Consider the following 19,416-nt stretch of genomic DNA (forward strand, 5'->3'; position numbering starts at 1 on the left):
GCATTTTTCAAGCTTTACCTTTTAATTTAAAGGTGAACATCAATCAGAGGGAGGTTTCTTATTTATTTATTTATATTTCAGATCGGTCACATGCAAGTAAATCAGGGTTTTGCAGCTTAAGTGGCTTTCCCTTTAACAGTTTTGTAGATGACAGTATGGTTAGCGCATTGCATTTTGTCCTTGGGTATGCTATCTGTCCAGGGTCCATTTGTTAATGTTATCAAAGAGCAGACAGTACGTTTATTCAAAGCTCGTCCTTGAGCATAAACACGAGTGCGAGTCCACAAACCCCGACTCCAGGAGTTTCAACATCCCGCTGGGTCTGCAGCATCTTTAGAAAGTCGTGTGTCTCGCAAGCCCACATACTGTATAAGCTTCAGCTCATAATGTAACAACACAGATATTAAGTTACCACAGGGGTCGGGATTCTTTCCCATAGGGTGCTACTCTAATGGCTTGGCATCTTATCCCATTGAATTGAATGGAGAGGCAACGGCTGGTGCACTGTAGTTAGAGTTTGTTTAAGTCAGTATTTCTGAATAAAATAAAGTTTGATATTCATTAAACTGTTTAGACTTTTGTTAAAGACTCCAACAATTACATACTGTAAATTTCACATTTTATATATTGAATATATATTTTATATATTTATATATTTAATTTTTTTATATTGAAAATTATAGATTACGTATTATATATTTTTTTAAATACTAGTACATCTTATGCTTCGTTTCCACTACCTTTCCACAGGTATAACTGAGCTGGACAGTCTGGGCGAGGTGTAGCTGGAAGGTGTTTCCACTGACGCTCAGCTATACCTGTGCTACACATCAGACAGTACAGTTTCAGAGGCTGAGGAAATTCCAGCTCTCTTCAACATTTGGGCAGTAAAGTAAAGGCATTCAGGAGCAGTTGTCAGGCACAATTAGAAATGTTTGTGGAAATACTGCGGCAGCAGGGGAGTGATCGCACTGCTGTTCAGTGTCAAAATAAAATTTAAAAAAATGAGCACTGATTACAAAAAGATTAAAAATAATAACAGCGCGGCCTTTTATTGCTGCACTAGTAGTTCCTTGGTGAGTTATACCTTACAAAATTACACTGGATCACGGACAGCCTTCGATAACTACACCTCGCCTAGACCGGCCAGCTCAGCCATACCTGGAAAAGGCAGAGGAAACGAGGCATTACCTGTCAGACCATCCATAAAATATACAGCACAAGTTTAAATATAAATAAATAAATAATAAAAAACTGGGTTTTTTTTTTCTGAGTGTAAACACTGAGACACTCTACACACCACATATTAACTTATAACAGACGTTGAAACAACATCCGTGAATGAGTTACATTTTGTGAATAAGACCTGATAATACTTTAAACAGGCAATCTTGAAAAGAAGAGCCAGCTCCAAAAATAAATCTTTTTAAAAGTGTGGAAGAATGAAATCTGTAAGCCCAATCTCATCCACAGCTGCCTCATCTCTACTTCTCAAATCCATCAGGCTTTGCGCATTGTAGGTAGATGTTGTTACCTAGGAAACAGGATGAAAGCAACTATGTCCTGTATAATTCAGTACATTTTCATTAACTAAAAATAAAGAAGTGCAGTTGAGCACTTTGGCCTATATAGACTACCTGATATTCTTAGGCAGGCGTTTAATCCTATTAACCAACATGACAATCCATGTACTAATACATACGTAATGACTTAAATTGCTGTTCTAAATAAAGACTAAAACATTACTCCAGTTACCTGTACATTGCTGTGAAGTTCCCATCTGTTGCAGGTGCCCTGGTGTTTTTAGATGCAGCTGTTGCCCTTCATGGTACCTTTCGTGAAACCAGGCTGCAAAAAAGACATCCTTGCACTTGAGAAGGAATAGAGAAAGGCAACGAGGCTGATCTCAGGACTTAATGGCATGAGCTACGAGGACAGTTTCAAATAATTAACTCTCTTCAGCCTATAATAAAGAAGGGAAAGGGGGGGCTTGATTGAAGTCTTTAAAATCATAAATGTTACTGATAGTTAACTCAAGACACGACTTCAAATTTAGCACAGGGAGCAGAACAAGAGGGCATACATGGAAGCTGAGTAAAAGCATGTTTAGAACAGAAGGTAGGAAGCACCTTTTTACACAGAGCATTATAAATGCATGGCATAGCCTTCCAGGTGAAAGTAGTTGGATCTAAAACAAAATACTTCTGTGCTTTTAAATGAGACCCACCCCCACGGTAGGGGAGAAAGGTGTGCTAACAACGGGCGAGCCTTGAATGGCTTTTTCTCGTTCTCAAACTTTTCTTTTGTTCAGTCTTGCCTCTCTAGATGAAATGTACTTCTCCTTTAGAAAACACAAAGGGATTTAGTGAGATGGGTTTTGTTTATCTCAGCTATTTTAACTAATGTATTACTCTTGTTTAGAATCATTTGGCACCCCAAGTGTATATTTAAAACAAGTTTGTGCTCTTGAACCCTGCGTACACTGATGCTTGTCTGTAGTTCAGAACCATGTTAAACTGCTCACTGCTGCTTCAGAGTCTGAGGATTGATGGATATTTCTTCTGAAACAAATCTTCAATCAGTTTTATTTTCTGACTTTGAAGCACCGGAGATTAAAAAATAACTTCTCAGTTGCAAAAGCTACGAGTTATTGTGCGCCACTGGAAAGCCCTTCAAACCCCAATTCTACCTTAGCTGAGACAGCATCCTATGAAAGACTGATATACAAAATACAAAACAGATTGCAGGTGTTTGAAGAGGTGTGGAATCCCTTTGTAGTCGGGGTGCACAGAGTACAGCAACCACAAACAGAACCTAGAAGTGGTATAGGCACCTGTTCTCTTGTACCACTCCAACCAGGTCAAGTTCAAGATAGGACTGACTCCTGGTAAATGTAAGAAATTGATATAATTATACCATCGCTCTGGGTACAGTGCTGTATATTTATTTGAAAATGTTCTGTTTGATGTTGTGTACAACAATAAAAATGATGATTACAAAAAAATAGAAAAATAAAAAATAACTTCTTCCAAAGGCTTTGATGCCCTGGAAATTATTATTATTTTCTTATAGAATTCTCGACATAATCTTGCTTGACTTTCAAGACTAATCAACTGATTAAAATTCATAAGAAAACACTTGCTATGGAAGCAAAGCAGGAGAAAGACTTTTATTCTTTGGTACATTGGAGCCAAATATAAGAGCTTCAACGTTGCTGGCAGAATATGTTCAAGCTTTAATGAGCTTTTCCAATGCACGCACATAACTGTTTGTGTTTAGCTTTAAATACCCAATATCCATGACTCTGGAAGCGTTCCTCTCATTAGCCCACCTGCAGTACATTCTCCCTTATTGCTGCTGCTGTTCTCGTTTTCCAGTCTTTATTTAACATGGGCTTGAAACCTGTTTATCCTGCAGTACTTTAACTCTCCATCACAGCTCAATCCATCACGCTGATAAAGTCACAACCAAACAGTTTGTGTAAGCTTCCGATGCTCTGTTTATTTACCGAAACAGTTTGCGTCAGGGTTTGATATTGGCTATACACAGGAAACAAGCCCTTTTGTATAGGAAATAAAGTTAGCAATGTGTAAATTAGCGCATTAATCTAGAAAGATATTCAGATGGGTGTTGACAGATCAGACTGTGAGTACTTTTCTGTGGCATGTTTATAACCCTGACATGGATTGGAGTACCACCACCACTGTTGTGTGTTTCCTCTATTAAAAGATCAGTGAAGGGGGCTGCCGAGTGGCGCATTCAGTAAAGGCGCTCCGCGTGGAGTGCAGGATGCACCCTATAGCCTGGATGTCACCGGTTCAAGTCCAGGCTATTCCATTGCCAGGGGGCGGCGCACTATTGGCCAAGCGCCACCCGAGGGGGGGAGGGTTTAGGTCGGCCAGGGCATCCTCAGCCCACAGCCAGCCAATCAGAAGTGACAGGAGAGGGCTATAAACACGTTTTAGAATGTTTGTGTGTTCTCTAGAAATATACCCGGAGTGTCTCTCTAGCAACAGAACGAACACAGGAAAAAAAAAAAAATAAATACAAACTAGTTGTTCGACGGGCAAAATCTAACAGCAAAACTTGTTGTCTCTCACACAAATGTTGTTGTCCCAGGTGTCGGGTGATATGAATTGCACACCCCTGTATAACACTGGCCCTTTTTCTAATTATTAAAAACTGGCTGTGTTTAGATTGCTCGCTGTTTTAGGTCGGTTAAATAGACCATAGTATGTTCACAAAGATTTGAATTAAGCACATGCAGTAAGGTTTACCTAATTAAAATAATTTCCTTTAAATGGAAAGGATTAAGGAAGCAATATGAGGTGCCTTGTGGTTAATGTTTTATGTACATGTACTTGAATTTAAATGATTAATTGTGCTTTTTCAGCCCAAACACTGTAAACAATCCTGTCTATTCTTAACCTTTTCAAATTAACTCTCCAGGGCTCTGAACACACCAGTTATCAGGATGCAGAGCACGATGTAATCTTGGAGGTTAATCCAAGGGGCAGATATAAAGCTAATTCATCATAAGAAGTAGTTTCTCTTCTGGGGTGTGTTCCACCATCTGTCCTGATGCATCGCATGCACAATATTCATGAGCTTTGCTTGCTGAAGAATAACTCCCTGGACAACTACGCAAAAGAAGAATTCCTCTGAAAAGCTGTCCTTGCATAGATCTCAAACAGTGCTGCGTACTGCAGGAAGAATCTATTGAAGGACAACGCTGGGTAGAGAGCAAGCAGTGGAATGATACCTGCTGTTGGGTGCACAGGCTCTTGTGAAGTCAGCACAATTAATCTTACATTTGATATATACTGTAGGTCTCAAATATGCAGTTTTGTAAGACGTTTATATTTAAAAATATGTCTGGTACTACAATAGGTTTTAAAGAATCTGTTTGCAAACCTTGATTTTAAATAGCGTTGCACTTCCTTGATCATTCCCCCACCCCTTCAAAAGCTTATTTCCTGTCAATAACCAACCAGTTGCTTCCCCTTTTGACACACATGCTTTTAGACACTGCTGCCCATCAAATGACCTAGGAAGTACGAGTGTAAGAGATGTAGTACAGAATGCAATGCTTTAAATTGAAAGTGCATGTGATATCTATGTAGCTAATGGAAATGAAAAGCACTAAAGATTTATGGAATTATTTTGTTAAGTACAATCACTTTAAGAGGCTAAGTGGCACAGGATCATTTACAAGCTTTTTATTACTGTGTTTGAGACTAGTTGTTCAATATATAGCACGTGCAGGCTGGGGGTGGGGGGTTCAGGTCAAGATTGAGGTGCGTTCTCTCTCTATCTCTCTCTCTCAGCTATAGGGGAAGCTCTCATGGAGTCTTCGAGTATTCAGTGTCTCTATATTTCCCCAGCCTTTAAGCTGCCTAGTCAGAGCTGCGTTGTCCTCCGACGCTGTAGCTCTGAGGTGGCTGCATGGTGGGTCTGCAGAGTGAAAAGAAGCGGTCGGCTGACGGTTGACAACTTCGGGGACAGTGCGTGTTCGTCTTTGCCTGAGTCAATACGTGGGTGGTAGCGATGAGCTGAGCCTAAAATAATTGGCTATTTCAAATTGGGAGAAAAATGGGGTAAAAATCAATTGCCGACTACTAAATAAAATAAAATAATTTCCCCTCTCATATTTCACATTTATAGCACGTGCACTTGTTGTCTTTCCTAAGTAACACAAGTATTTGTTTTGATTTATTGTGAAAATTGAGGAGTCTAGCTCATTTTAAGGAATGTCCTAGAAGAGTAGGGCCAGTGCATACTATTTGTACAGCGTACTATTTTGGCAATATCTCAAATATTGTTATAGCAAAGGTAAAGTAATGCATTTCTTCAAAACCCAGCAGGGTGTTCTGGACTGGAACACTTCAAAAACTGCTTAAAATAATATGATACACCAGTTCATTTTTTTTCTTGGATCATTACAGCTACTCTGTCCTCTATATACTGTAGTAATACGTGAGATTTAGCTCACATGAATTCCTCGTCCATGTATCTGGTAATATCTTTTTTTATTCTGCACCTTTTCTAATTAACAGTACTGCGCTGTAGAGAATGAAAGTTTTTATTGAGATCAGTGCAGATCACTCATACGAATGTCAGCAAAGTGGACTGTTCTGCCTTGTTACGTACAATGTAATGGGTTTGCAAGATAGATAACCGCATGCTTTATCTTCAATCTGGAAACCGAAAGCAGATTGTGTCAAGTACTGAAAGCTTTTGGAACCGCCGCACAGCAAAAGTTGTCAGATGCCAAATGGCAGTAGGTTGCGGTCATTGTGTACACGGCACTCGTCTTCGGGATTATTGTGCTAATTAGCGGGAAGCGGCTTTATTCAGAGAAATGTTAACATTAAAAAAAGAAAGCTTGTCTAAGTGGTCCCAAATAATAAAATGTTCTGCTGATGATCAGGTTCATTAGGCAGCTGTGAGGATACAGTATTCTTTAGTCAAACTCACAGAGGATTACATCATTAAAATCTTATCAGCACTCTCTTGTCTTGTTGCTGGTCTATTTCTGTGTGAATCTGGGTTCATTTTATAATTATTGCTTGTACTTCCATTACCACAGACACGGTTTAAAGAAGCACATGTGACTGCAAACTTTTGTTTTGTTTCAAAACTGCAAGTTTGAGACCTGTAGAACGTATAAAAGTGTATGACAGGTAAGATAGAGCATATGAAAATGCATGACAGGTTAGATAGAGCATCTGAAAATGCATGACAGGTTAGATAGAGTATGTGAAAGTGCATGACAGGTTAGAAAGTGCGTATAAAAGTGCATAACCGGTTAGATAGAGCATATAAAAGTGCATGACAGGTTAGATAGCGCGTATGAAAGTGCAAGACATGTAAGACAGATGTATGAAAGTGCATGACAGGTTAGGTAGAGCGTATGAAAGTGCATGACAGGTTAGGTAGAGCGTATGAAAGTGCATGACAGATTAGATTTATGGAATTTAGTTGTTTGCTTCTGTACCACTACAATAAGGGGTTTAATAGGCAAATAGATTTCATTTAGTGAATGTCATAAGCCTGAAGGAAAGTTGCTCATTTTAACAAGGCAGCTCATTGGTTACTGTACAGATTGTTAATTCTCTGGAAATGCCAGCTCAACCTCCTAAACTCATTCAGGTAAAAACACTTTTGAAAGTGTAGTTTGAAAAGTCCCAGAAAAGGTCCTGACAACATCACTGCTGTAATTGTTATAAGAGTAACCACTTTATGTGTTTGCTGAAAAGAAACACTTATTATTGGATAAAATGCTTTCTGGCACCTTAAACCATGGGAGATGAGACCCTTTGAATAATTCATGCATATTTGATTCGTACATAGACACTGCTTAAATTTAATACTTTAATTTTATATAAATGTCAACAAAACAGCAACGTTATTAGTAATTTAATAAAATTAGGACCTACATTTTGGTGGTTACCATGGGAACTGGCTTGTAAAAACATCCAAGATGCATTTCAATTTCACACAGCCGTTGTTTGTTCAGTGTGTGGGAGCATATAGCCTAATAGATGAAATAGGCTGTGAGTCTCCTAAACTGGGCTGTGTGACTGCACAATAACAGAACACAAGTTAAGAATTACAGTTTAAACTGATTGTAACAAAATCATTCCATAAATCTTACCTTCATAGAGATACCTACCTACCAAGGTCTATGCGTGCACTGAGGTACTGAAGCACCGGGAGTAACTATGCAACGGTGCTTTACCCTAACCGCGTGATCACACACACCTGGTCAGCATGTAGCACAGACCAGGGAGACACAAGGGCCGAAGCTGCAGTGGGTGAGTTGCAGGCAGACAGCAAAAAACAGGGCTGTGTGGTCTAACACAGAGACGGGGGACGCGCAGCGGCAGCCAAACAATAATGCCCACTTCAGAATCACTCGACAGCGGGGATGCGGCAAGGACTAGCCCCGTGGAGGAACTGTATTCTCCCAAGAAAGACAAGACAATCAATCACGGGATGACTGCACAGGCAGTCGCTCACACACGACAAACAGTAAAGACAGAGCAACCTACAACGCAAGCGAGGAGGCTGCTGAAAGACAGAAGAAGAGACATGAAATTAGAGAGTAGTGATTCCAGGAAAGCGCAAGTTGGCTTTCAGCATGAATGCAAGGGAAATACAACACGACTCAGAAGCTCTTTCTATCAATACGCTCAGCTAGACACAGGTCTTCCCGTACTGTCTTGAGAAAGAAAAAGAGAAATGGCTTCCTCAGGATGACGGTTTTAACCCCTCAGTGTGCGGGACCGAGTGCGTCATTCCCAGGAAGGGGCCTGTCAACAGCTCTGATATAGAGAGCTCAGCGATACCTATCCAATGGGCAGGGATAGCCAATAGTCATGGGTGGTCGTCTTCGAATTGAAAGGGAACTTGCTTTACCCTAAAGTAGTACCAGATGTTTTAAAATGAAAAAAGCATGTTTGCTATAACAGCTTACATTCAAAACTGCACCTTTTAGACCTATGTAGCTTATAGAAAAGTACAGAAGAACAATTTTAGGAACATATTTTGTTAGTCACAATCACTTTAAATGAATGGCAACAGGTTCAAATGCTAATGTTATCATTGGTGTTGTTTTTCTCCAAGACAGTTTGGCTGCAGTACAAAACTGACAGCGCAATATTATACCCATATTGACACAGTGCTTTAAACATCTCCCGATACAAGATTAGATCTGTCTAATTAGCCTTGCCGGTATGATTACATTGCTACAGTTTAATCTGGGAAGATGTCTTTAATTTGTTTCCATTTGATTTGGGATGCTTTGTCATATAGCATGAAGCACCAGTTCATTCCTATCAGAAGTGTGATTAGGATGGGACACTGATCGTGAATATGTACTGCATTGTTATTTTCAATAAGAATCGGTCAATATGAACAACTAATAGCTTTCATTTCTTGAATTCGTCACATCGTTTTAGTGTCATTTATTTTATTAGAATACCTGGCAGCAGCTTGATGAAGGCTCTAGATAAATATGCCCTGCTTTTCTTTTAGCTCATGTTGGAGACACAAGCTTTTGCCCACCCAAAGTACTCTTGTACCATACGACAGATGGTCAGCTATACAGATTATAAGTTATGTTGCCATCATTAGCCAATCCAGAGACAAGTTAGATTGCTATATTTCATACAGATGATAAGGCAACCATCCACTGTACTGGTATAATCTTTGATTGATTCAAGGCACATGAGTCAAACTTGTCATATTCCTTGCCGTTATGCATCTGTGGGAAACATTTCAACATCAAATCCTTGGCTGCTGTCCTCTGCCTTACCCATTGATCCAGACAGGCCTCACTCCTGGGCAAATGCATCACAATTGCAGCTCTGTAGAGTGTGTTCAATTATTTACCAGAAGCAAACTAAACCGACTGCCAGGTTCCTAAATGCAGTGGAACTGTATATATTTTAAGTTATAAAAAATATGTATATTTACACTGTTCTTTCAGAGATGGGAATTTTCATGAGGAACTACTTTTAAATGGTGTAGGGTAAATTTCATGGAAATTGCAAAATCAGTGATAACCGTGAATTTCTTTTTTTTCTAATTTCAACCATATGTCTTTTGTTGTGTGACGAAGTGCCCGCCCCTGTGTGTATTTTCTGTTATATGTTGCGTGTGATGTGTTAAATGTTAGTGTATAGTCATTGGTACATGGGATATAAACGGGTCTGTGTAACACGAGTGTTTAAAATGTATATTTGTATTTAGGCACGAGGATTGCACAGCACTTCACGTGCAAGTAAAAAGTAATAATATGTGAGCACGGGGAATTGCACTTTATTAATTCACGTGCAGTTGTACCGAGACTCCAATTGAATAATTGATTAGCAGTCGAGTCTCGGTACAGCTGCATAAAAGCAGCATGTTTTCACTCACTCGCGGTTGGGTGTTCGGTGAGTGGAGAACGGGATAGGAGACTGAGGTAGAAATAATAACAAAAGTAATCATTAAATAGAAGCTCACCGTGTTTGTCTGTCTAGTCCGTTTTGTTTGTCTTTTTGTTTTGACGAATGTGCCGTGTCCTGTGTTTGTGTGTTTGTTTGTACAACCTTTTTTATTTTCTGTTCTCTTTATTAAATGTTGAGAGAAAACATTCGCTCAGCTCCACCAAACCACACCTCTCTGTTGCTTATTTCCTGGCTCTGGTCTGACTCCACCCACTCTGGCTGTCTTTGTGACATGTTGTCATTGTAGTATTACCTGTAACTCATTGCAGTTCATCTGTGTCGTGTACATACTAATTAACAGTGATAGTAATGTTCGGATCTTCTTTTTTTTTAGGCTGGGAGGAATCATATCGGCCTACAAAATCGTGCCAGATGAAATAGATGAAATTAAGGTAATGAAACAATATGCATGTATAATGAATTATACATTATTGAGACAGTTACCATTAGATTTCAATATCCATTGTTCTAAAACAGTTAAGCTAATGCAGCTCCTTATTTTAATGCTTCATTAGCAGCAGTGACTGAGCTCACACGGGAGGCAGAAAGTGGTGCAAATGCATCGCACATAGATGACTGCGGTTAACTTATCATTTAAAAAAAAATTAATAGAACTTATTCAGTTTATTATTTACAGCTCAGCATGAATAAGCTTTGTTTTTTTTATATATATTTTTGTTTATAAGTGCTATTAACAGTAAATGCCCCTAAAATGCCACAAATGCAAATATAAACTACAAAAAAATATATTATATTGTAGTTGGAAATGTACAAAATCTAATAAAAAAAAAAAAACAACACTTTGTCTACATATACCTGTGCTTCAATGTGCAGTCGCATTGAGCATATAAAACAGCTTCAGTCTTTTCTCAGGGGAGAACTTGCATACCTAACAAAAAAACAGATAGGCTCGATCAACTCGAAAAATACAAAAAGAACGCCATTCAGAACACTAAGTGTGATAGAATGCACAGGTGGAACACCAGAGACTCCCAGGTTATTGTATTTGAGTGTAAAACTGAACATGACTGGGGGACACTGTAGCATTAACTATACTCCACAAAACAACACCCTTGGGTTATTTTCCTTGTGTTTTTCTTCCTACTGTAGAGAAGTTAGCTGCAGTACATTAATCACATTTTTGACCTACTTTAAATAAAATAGGTATAAAGGGTTTTTCCGCAGTGAAGAAAACATTGTTTAAGATTTCATTTACTTGGAGCTCCTGAGCCAGTTCCTCCTAATAAATCAGTGAGTCTCCTGGGCCCGAGCTGCCAATAAGCTCCTTCAGCGGGCGGCCGAAACACATGCTCCCTGCTTCTCGCCCTTGATTCCCGTGAACTACCTGATTAAGCTCGTGACTTCACCGTGTTTGAAGCCTAAATGCAGCTGGCAACTGCCGATTGATACATTAAGGTCTGTCTTTACTAGCTTTACAGAACAAATGATGCTGTGCTTTAACCAATTTCACACAGCTGAACCCAAAAGTAGGCCTCCCCTAATTGTTTTTTGGGTTTTTTTTGAGGGGGGGGGTGGTGTTTTGCAATGTTAATGGAGCCCTGGTGAGCTGTGTCACTAAGTTGCTGTTGCATTTAGTCCCCTTGAAAATGTCAAAAGGGCCAGAAAAATACTGCACCAAGAAATTCAGCAACACAAAATAATCAAATAGTTATTATAGCGTTATTAATTCTAATTAGAGAGCAATTACGTCATATTGATTTACTGTTTAATTAAGTAAGCAATAACCCATGGCAGGATGTGTGGTAAGACCTATCTTGCGCACGCCTGGGTGAGTTGTGAGACTCAAGGCCATAGGCCATTGAAATGACTGTAAAGCAACAACAAATGGTCAAGATGTAATGTAAAAGTTGCTAGGTTAAACAAGACACAATAAGGCCAATCTTGGTCCCGACTTTTTGTATGTATCTTCCTACTAGTTCTTACTGCAGCAAAACGTGGGAGCCGAGTCTGCACCAATTGGCTGTTTGTAGATATGGCTGGACCTTTTATGCTAACATGTCAGTTTTTGTATACACGAAATTATTTCGGACAGTTATCTATATACAGACATCGCAGTGCAAGAAATAAGGGGAGCTGCTTTAAGATGTATAAAAAATGTCACTCTAAAAGTTTATAATGATTGAGAGAGGCTAAACTAAAGCTATTTAAAGGCAGACAAAAGTTGCAAGCAGAACCTGTTTTGCCAACTTGACCTTTTCATTTGACATCTTACTAGTTACCAGCCTGCCTCAGGGGTGCATGACAACTACACTGATATTAGTTCCCCTTGCTAGTTTGATCTTTGGAACAGGCAGAATTGAACCCCCCCCCCCCTGCCTGCCCCAGTCCAATTTGCTGTATGCTAAGCACACTCATTTAAAATTCCATTAAGAAACTTGCAAATGCAGAATTTTTACAACTACTGCGAAGTGAAAGTATAATTCATAATAACCTTGCATTTCATGTTTCAGTGCTTTTAAAATTGCAAGCTCTGAGAATTGTCTGAATCAATTGAGTTTTGAGTTGAATGCTTCAGTAATTCTTAGAATCAACTGTTATTTACAGCACTTTCCTCAAAGTTCACTGAGGGGTTATCAGCTCCTTCATCTTAATTCACTCGTAATTTTTTGGTAAGCGAGACCTTTGAGAGGAATGGAATCCAATAATGAAATGCCCGTCCCAGTGTGATTTATAGATCTGTCTATCGATGCGTAACTAGCAACAGTTTTTTATGGTCAGGAACATTTCTGATGCTGCCCGGATTGTGATATTTGGTTAAATAGCTACAAAATCCGTCATAGTTTTTCTCGATAGTTTTAGCATATTTCATTGCAATACAAGGGCTTAGATGAGAAAATGATTTGCCTGTATTTGCTGTTAATGAGATATTGATCTTGCAATTGTAACTTGCCGTGAACTGCAGAATTAAATAGATGTAAGGCTCGCTCTGAATGATAAGTCTAGAAACGAGTGCTCCAAGCCCACTCTGCCCATTGAGACAGGCCAGTACAGCTATATGGTGTGGTGTTAGACTAGTCTTATTCATTTCACCCAGGTGGTGTTCATTTTCTTAGCATTTTGAAAAAATGCTAATTACATTAAATACTAACTAGTAACCAACACAGTATATTTTCAGTGTTTTGTTAAAACGTATTTAATAACATGTAGCATCTTTCACAGTCAAAGACACCTCAAAGTGCTTTACTAAAAAACACACACAGAAAGATAGTTCAATAAAAAGTAATTACTAAAAATGACAATTTAACAGAATGCAATTCCATAATAAAAAAAAGTCTTTATTAATATTTAATATATGAACACAGTATTTGCTTCCCTGTGAAAATTGCTTCCAGGAACAAACGATATGCTCTCAGTATAAATAAAAAAAACCTTTGCATCCTTGCAAGTGTTATTAAAAGATACTAATCTAGGATCTGAGATTAGATGAGCAGTCCGTTGATTACAAAAAAAAAACAAGAAAAAAAATTCAAGAAAAAGTGTTTTGTGTGTTGTCATACTGTAGTATTGGTTGTATTCAGACTGCATACGTTATGGTAACAATGTTACGAATAGTTGATTATTTAAGTGACTTGATTGAAGATAGTAAGCTATTCAGCTCCAGGACCCTTGCTCAATAGAATACACTTTATTCCATGGCAAGCACATTTTGGTGTATGAAATACTGAATATGTGTAATGATGACACGTTTGTCACTGAATTTATTCCATTTCTTTGAGTATTTCTTAATGTAGGTCTATTGAGTGTCTCATAGCTATGGATGACATTTTGATGCTGCACTGCATTAGATGACTTGATTAGATTGCATGATGTTCAGGCCCTTTTATAAAAAAGGGAGTTTTTATTATAAGGGACATCCTGTTTCACAGTTTGAGTAGCTGTCCTCTTAAACGAAATGTCTGCACAGAGTATATTAAGCAGGTGCGAAACAGCACCTTTACAGCAAGTTTTCTCCCGTTTACTGTGCCAGGCTGGGACCTGTACTGTGTGGCAACTAAATTGACATAAATTCATGTATTCAAATTGCACAAGCCTATCACAAAATATTAAATGTTTATATGTAGAGAGAGAGAATTTGGAGTGCATTTACTCACACTCACACAAATCTTGGATTATGTAACCTAAATGTGTATTATGTACTGCTCGGTGAAATAATAATGTTCCTTCAGTGAATGCAGTATATATAAAATGTAATAATTTTTTTTTTGGTGTTCTAGAGTCTGTTTTTTGTCCACAGATTCAATTTAAACAAATCACAATAAACTATTAAGACATTTGGTGGATAGAAAATTGAACTGCAGGTATTATTTGGTCTATTGTGTGGGCAAAATATTAATGGGGCCATGCCATTTGAAGGCTATATCTTGGAAACCAGTTGTCCGGTTTGGATGAAACTGTCCATTTAATATATCCCACAGGCTGTGGCGACAGGTCATGCTGACCTCTTTTAACAACCCTGACACCTGTAGTGTGTGATTACTTGAGGCACAGTGTGTATTTGACTAACATTTTTAGAATGTTGTTTGTATTTGAAATCCTGTTTCCCCCGCAGCGTTTATACTTCATTGCAGTTCAGTGTGCTGCCAGTCCCAGGGCTTGGTTTGATCTAGGGAAGGCTGAAGCTGCTTGTTGTCTTCTCATCCTCTCTTAGTAATCGTGTTTGTTTTCAGGAAACCCTGGTGGACTGGTGTGATGAGAAGGAGCTGAATCTGATCCTAACTACTGGGGGGACGGGGTTTGCACCACGAGATGTCACGCCAGAGGTGAGAGAAAGCTTTACGTTTATTCATCTGGGCAGACCAAGATTTCCAGACCAATGCCTGAATTAAAATGTTTTAAAAAAAATTGAATATATTGAATATACACTATAGAAAGTGTTCCGCTGAACAAGGGTAGTGTGTGTATTTTTTTTGTAATGCAGTATTAGGCCTTCTCCCAAAGTGTCTACTTCTATAAAGTAGATCAGTACCTGTTAAGGTCACAAACTCCTTGTGCTGTTCCTAAGGTTACAACAGAACTTTTCCAGTCTTGTACAGTCGTTGCTGGGCTCCTTGATATAGAATCTTCTTCTAGATGCTTTCAAGTTTGGGTTTGTTTGGATCCTTCTGCCATACACTGTGAAGCTAGTGCTTCCTGGTACCTAATCACATTATCTGGTCACTTTAGACTTGGCACTAATCTTGCCATGCCTAAAAGCTTTGAAACACCTTGCGTTCTGTACATTACAGCAGTCGGGCTCTACAGTGATAAGATTAATATAGCATTAGCACCTGCCATTTCAAGAGAGCCCTGCCCTTTGAATCAGGCAGGCACTTTTTTAAAGACTAACTTACTCATCAAAACTCCCTGCCTGCTTTTGGCATATCTTGTAAAATGACCCGTTTATCACCCAATTAGAGGGTCACAGAGTATTGAACTCTGGATACATTAAATAGACTGTTAAATGATTGTGGAGGTATGTGTGCCATACGTCTCTTCAATAAAAAAACTCACGGGTATCAGCAACTCTTGTCCGCTGTGCTCTTCATCACACCCCCTGCATGTCAATGATGCTGAAGAGGATTGCCCTTCGCTGTATGGAGCACAAGCATCTTCTGATACAGAAACTAAACTGGCTTTAATGAATCAATCAACTGAGCAGCCGTCCAATCTATTCATTTTATTTATTGATTATTAGTTTATTATTACTACTAATCAGAAAAATGAATCAAATGGTTGATTAATTCAAGTCAGAGTTTTCATTTATTTAACAGTAGACAATTTAGGGTAGGGTATTTGGTCACTTAATAGGGTGCTGTATGTTATATTAGGTTATCCTAGTTTTTAACAGAAATATTGAATGAAAACATTAAAGTCTGACGCATAACTGATGAAGTTTAAGAAGAAAAGGCTCTGTCTTAAAAGTCAGATGTCATAGATGCCTCAAAATATCACAGACATTCTTAATGGACTTTCACACCAACATATACAAAGTCAGATTCAGGGCTTACTCATTATTTGATTGCTGCAACATATACATTGGCACACAGACAATGAACTAGATAAAGTGCATCACTGGTTCTGTAAAGAAAGTCTGTTTTTCACTGTGTTTATTTTGCACAGAGCACTAATGCACTTACCACATTCAGTGATTCATGTTTAGGCAGTCAAACACTAATGTCTCAAAATGCAATATTGTCCTTGAGAGATATTTCCTTTGGTTAAACTCTCATTTCCTTTGACTGACTGCATTGTTCTGTTCCTTGTCTCACTGACTGCCCTTACTGTACTTTTTTAGTTGGTTGTTCATTTCTTAGGTTTTCTTAATGCTTTTTCCCCTTTTTTGTTTTCAGTTCATTTTGTAACCATTTGATTCAGTATTGTAACATCATTTACAGCTACTCAAGTCCATGTTAGCAATTGTATAGTGCAGATATGGGCAACCGTAGCCCTTTCTGACCAGGTCTTCCAACCATGTGTCCTAATTGAACCAATTCTATCTCAAATTAGTTCTACCTTTTAAGCCTGGTGTAGAATTTTCCTCCAGGTCCGCAGTTGTCCATGCCTGCTGTAGTGGTTACAACTAGCAGAAACCTGATGGTACCAACATTTATAACTTTGCACTCTATCAACTATCCCATAGTTATTGCAGGTACTGTAAACACATAAGTTAGTGTTTTACATTAACTTATTTGCATACAATCACTATACATTATATAGAGGATATTTCATAGACTTCTTTGATATAAGGTGCAGACACCATGAGAGGGAAGAACAATTGCTCATGAATGGCTTTGCCAAGTGTTAGTGTAGCGGGCAGTGTTGTGTCATGTCTTGCCGTTACGGATTCTGTTCCCTGTTGGTGAGATGAGGTTAAAAGCTCTAAAACCACTGATGCAGGTGAGCCCGTCTATTTTGCATTGTGGTTAAGATGCTCACTCGCGGGTTCATGCCCAACCTCTGCCCTGGTTCAGTAGCATACCTATTTGTCAATAAAGTGCCAATCATTTTTCAGAAGGGAAGATGCTTGTGTGCCTACAGCTAAAACTACATGTGGGGGTTGTGCAAAACGCCCGCTGTCTGAACTAGTGGAGAGAATGCTATAAAACTGATTAACTATTAGAGTGTTAACTCTCCATAGACCAACTCCATTGCTGTGTCAGAGCATTCTTGGGGGCACTTTGTTTCTGATATTAAGTCCTGTGCAAGGTTAAATCACAGGAAAGATTGGAGAGAAAGAGAGCCAGTGTTGACACCATGTGATTTTTCAAGCAGAATGAACCTGCAAATTGCGTCAAGATAAACGACAGGATGAAGAGGTCAGGCTAATTGTAAACTTGTATTTGTGAAATTGAGTTTTGAATTTTAAGTGACGATCCCCAGAGTGTTTTTAATTGTGCATGATGAATGTCGTGGAAGCCACAGCAGCTAGCAGAGTGGAAGTATTTAAACACAGTGACTGCAGAGCCGAAAACAGTGTTTGTTTTTCCAGTCTTAGTGTTTCGGAACCCCCTGCAGTATTTATAAGAAGCACATTGGCTGTGTGGTCCAGTGGTTAAAGAAACAGGCTTGTAACCAGCAGGTCCCGGGTTCAAATCCCAGCTCAGGTACTCACTCATTGTGCGACCATGAGTCCGTCTTTCGGGTGACACTGCAGCTGATGCATAGTTCACAAACCCTAGTCTCTTATCTTGTAAAACGCTTTGTGATGGTGGTCAACTATGAATGGCGCTATATAAAGATGATTATTATTATTGCTTTACCTGTGCTGCATCCTGTGTTGTCCATATCCTCATTGTTTTGATATTTTTGTATGCATACATCATACTAGGTATATAAACTAGGGACTTTGTTTTTTTTTTTTTTACTCTGGAATTTTTACCGGGAAAAATATATTTTTCATCGTAGTGTATCCATTTCACGCTACCTTCTGCAACAAATCTGGTGCTTTGACTCAAATGATTTGGGTATTGTGGGAACAGAAAACCAGCATTGTTGCAGAAAGGAGTATGATACACTGCGATCCTTACAAGATATATACATTGTACTTGCAACAAAACCTCTCAGACTATATTGGCCAAATGCTTCTTTTTTTTTGTATGATGACTGTATTATTAAATTTCATAAGTGTACACTCAACTACATAGTAAGACTGCAATTTGTATTAAGTGGTTCTAGTGTCAAAGATGGAATTACTTCCCATGATGTTCCTATGTGGTTCAGGGGGGCACGTATGTTTTTGCCAAGCCACCAAATTTACACAGCCTCAAAGCTCACATACCTTTTGATGTAGTGGCTTCATATTTGCAAGGGTATGTAAACGCTGCATGCTAAATGTGTCAGTGAGCTTAACATTGATCTCTAAATGCACGAGATTATGTTGGGTACACACACGACTATATTCTGTGATTCTCTCAATCCATTACATGTGTTGTCCAGTATAAATTAACCATCTCACAACCAGATTGTTTTAACCATATGCTTTGAGAAACTGTCTTCACATTTGGTACACATCTAGATTCTATGATGCTCTAAATCAAGTTTCATAATGCTTATTGTCCAACAGAAAATAGCTGTTTTACGGTCACATTTGTTGTAACCTCCGACCGTCTCTTTTAATGCTGTTGCATCCAATAGACATACCTCAGACCAGATGTGATAATGCTACAGTTGAAAAGAAGCTGGATAAATTTGGGGACATCATCTACACATATGGAAGTGAGAGGTTTGGAATTGAAAAATATTCCTGGATACAAACTATTCCTGGAAAGTCTAGACGGCAGCAGGAGATTGAACGCTTAGTTAGAGAAAGGAGGCAGTTGAGGAAGCACTGGAGAAAAGCAGAACAAAGTCAGAAGGAGGGACTCATTCTGTTACAAAGGGTCATAAAAGATAAGCTTGCAACATTACGCAGAGCTGAGCGCCTACGGAAACGCTGCAAAAAAGAAAGAGCGTCCGAGAACTTTTTTAAAGATCCATTCAAATTTGTAAAGAAGATATTCACCAGTGAGAAAAATAGCACACCAAAATCACCTAAGTTTGAGCTGGAGAGATATTTGGAGGAAACATATACAGATTCAAAAAGGCAGGAGCCTATGTCAGTTCCTTCAGACATCCCATCTATCTATCCACCCAAATACCCAATGGAGGACTGTGCACCTAAGTGGAAAGAAGTAGAACAAACTGTGAAAAAAGCAAGGGCATCATCATCTCCAGGGTCTAATGGAGTTCCATACAGAGTGTACAAGAGTGCTTCTGGAGTTCTACGAATCCTGTGGAAATTGATGAAAGTGGCATGGGAAAAACAGGTTGTACCAAGAGCATGGCGCCGAGCAGGTGGAGTCTTTATACCAAAAAAAAAAAGATTCTACAAGCATCGGTCAGTTTCATCCTATTTCCCTATTAAATGTAGAAGGCAAGATTT

General features: G+C 38.8%; 1 protein-coding gene across 22 annotated transcripts in view; it reads left to right on the plus strand.

Moving 5' to 3' along the window:
* The window catches only part of LOC121323819 (gephyrin), a 182,693-nt gene that overhangs the window by 77,229 nt on the left and 86,048 nt on the right, over positions 1 to 19,416 (plus strand). For all 22 annotated transcript variants that reach the window (XM_041265054.1, XM_041265056.1, XM_041265055.1 and 19 more), the window contains exons 3-4: positions 10,330 to 10,387; positions 14,684 to 14,776. In XM_041265054.1, coding sequence (XP_041120988.1) covers positions 10,330 to 10,387; positions 14,684 to 14,776 — 151 coding nt within the window. The remainder of the gene's footprint in view (positions 1 to 10,329; positions 10,388 to 14,683; positions 14,777 to 19,416) is intronic.

Source organism: Polyodon spathula, chromosome 12 (genome assembly GCF_017654505.1).
Source record: "Polyodon spathula isolate WHYD16114869_AA chromosome 12, ASM1765450v1, whole genome shotgun sequence".
Classification (NCBI taxonomy): Eukaryota; Metazoa; Chordata; class Actinopteri; order Acipenseriformes; family Polyodontidae; genus Polyodon; species Polyodon spathula.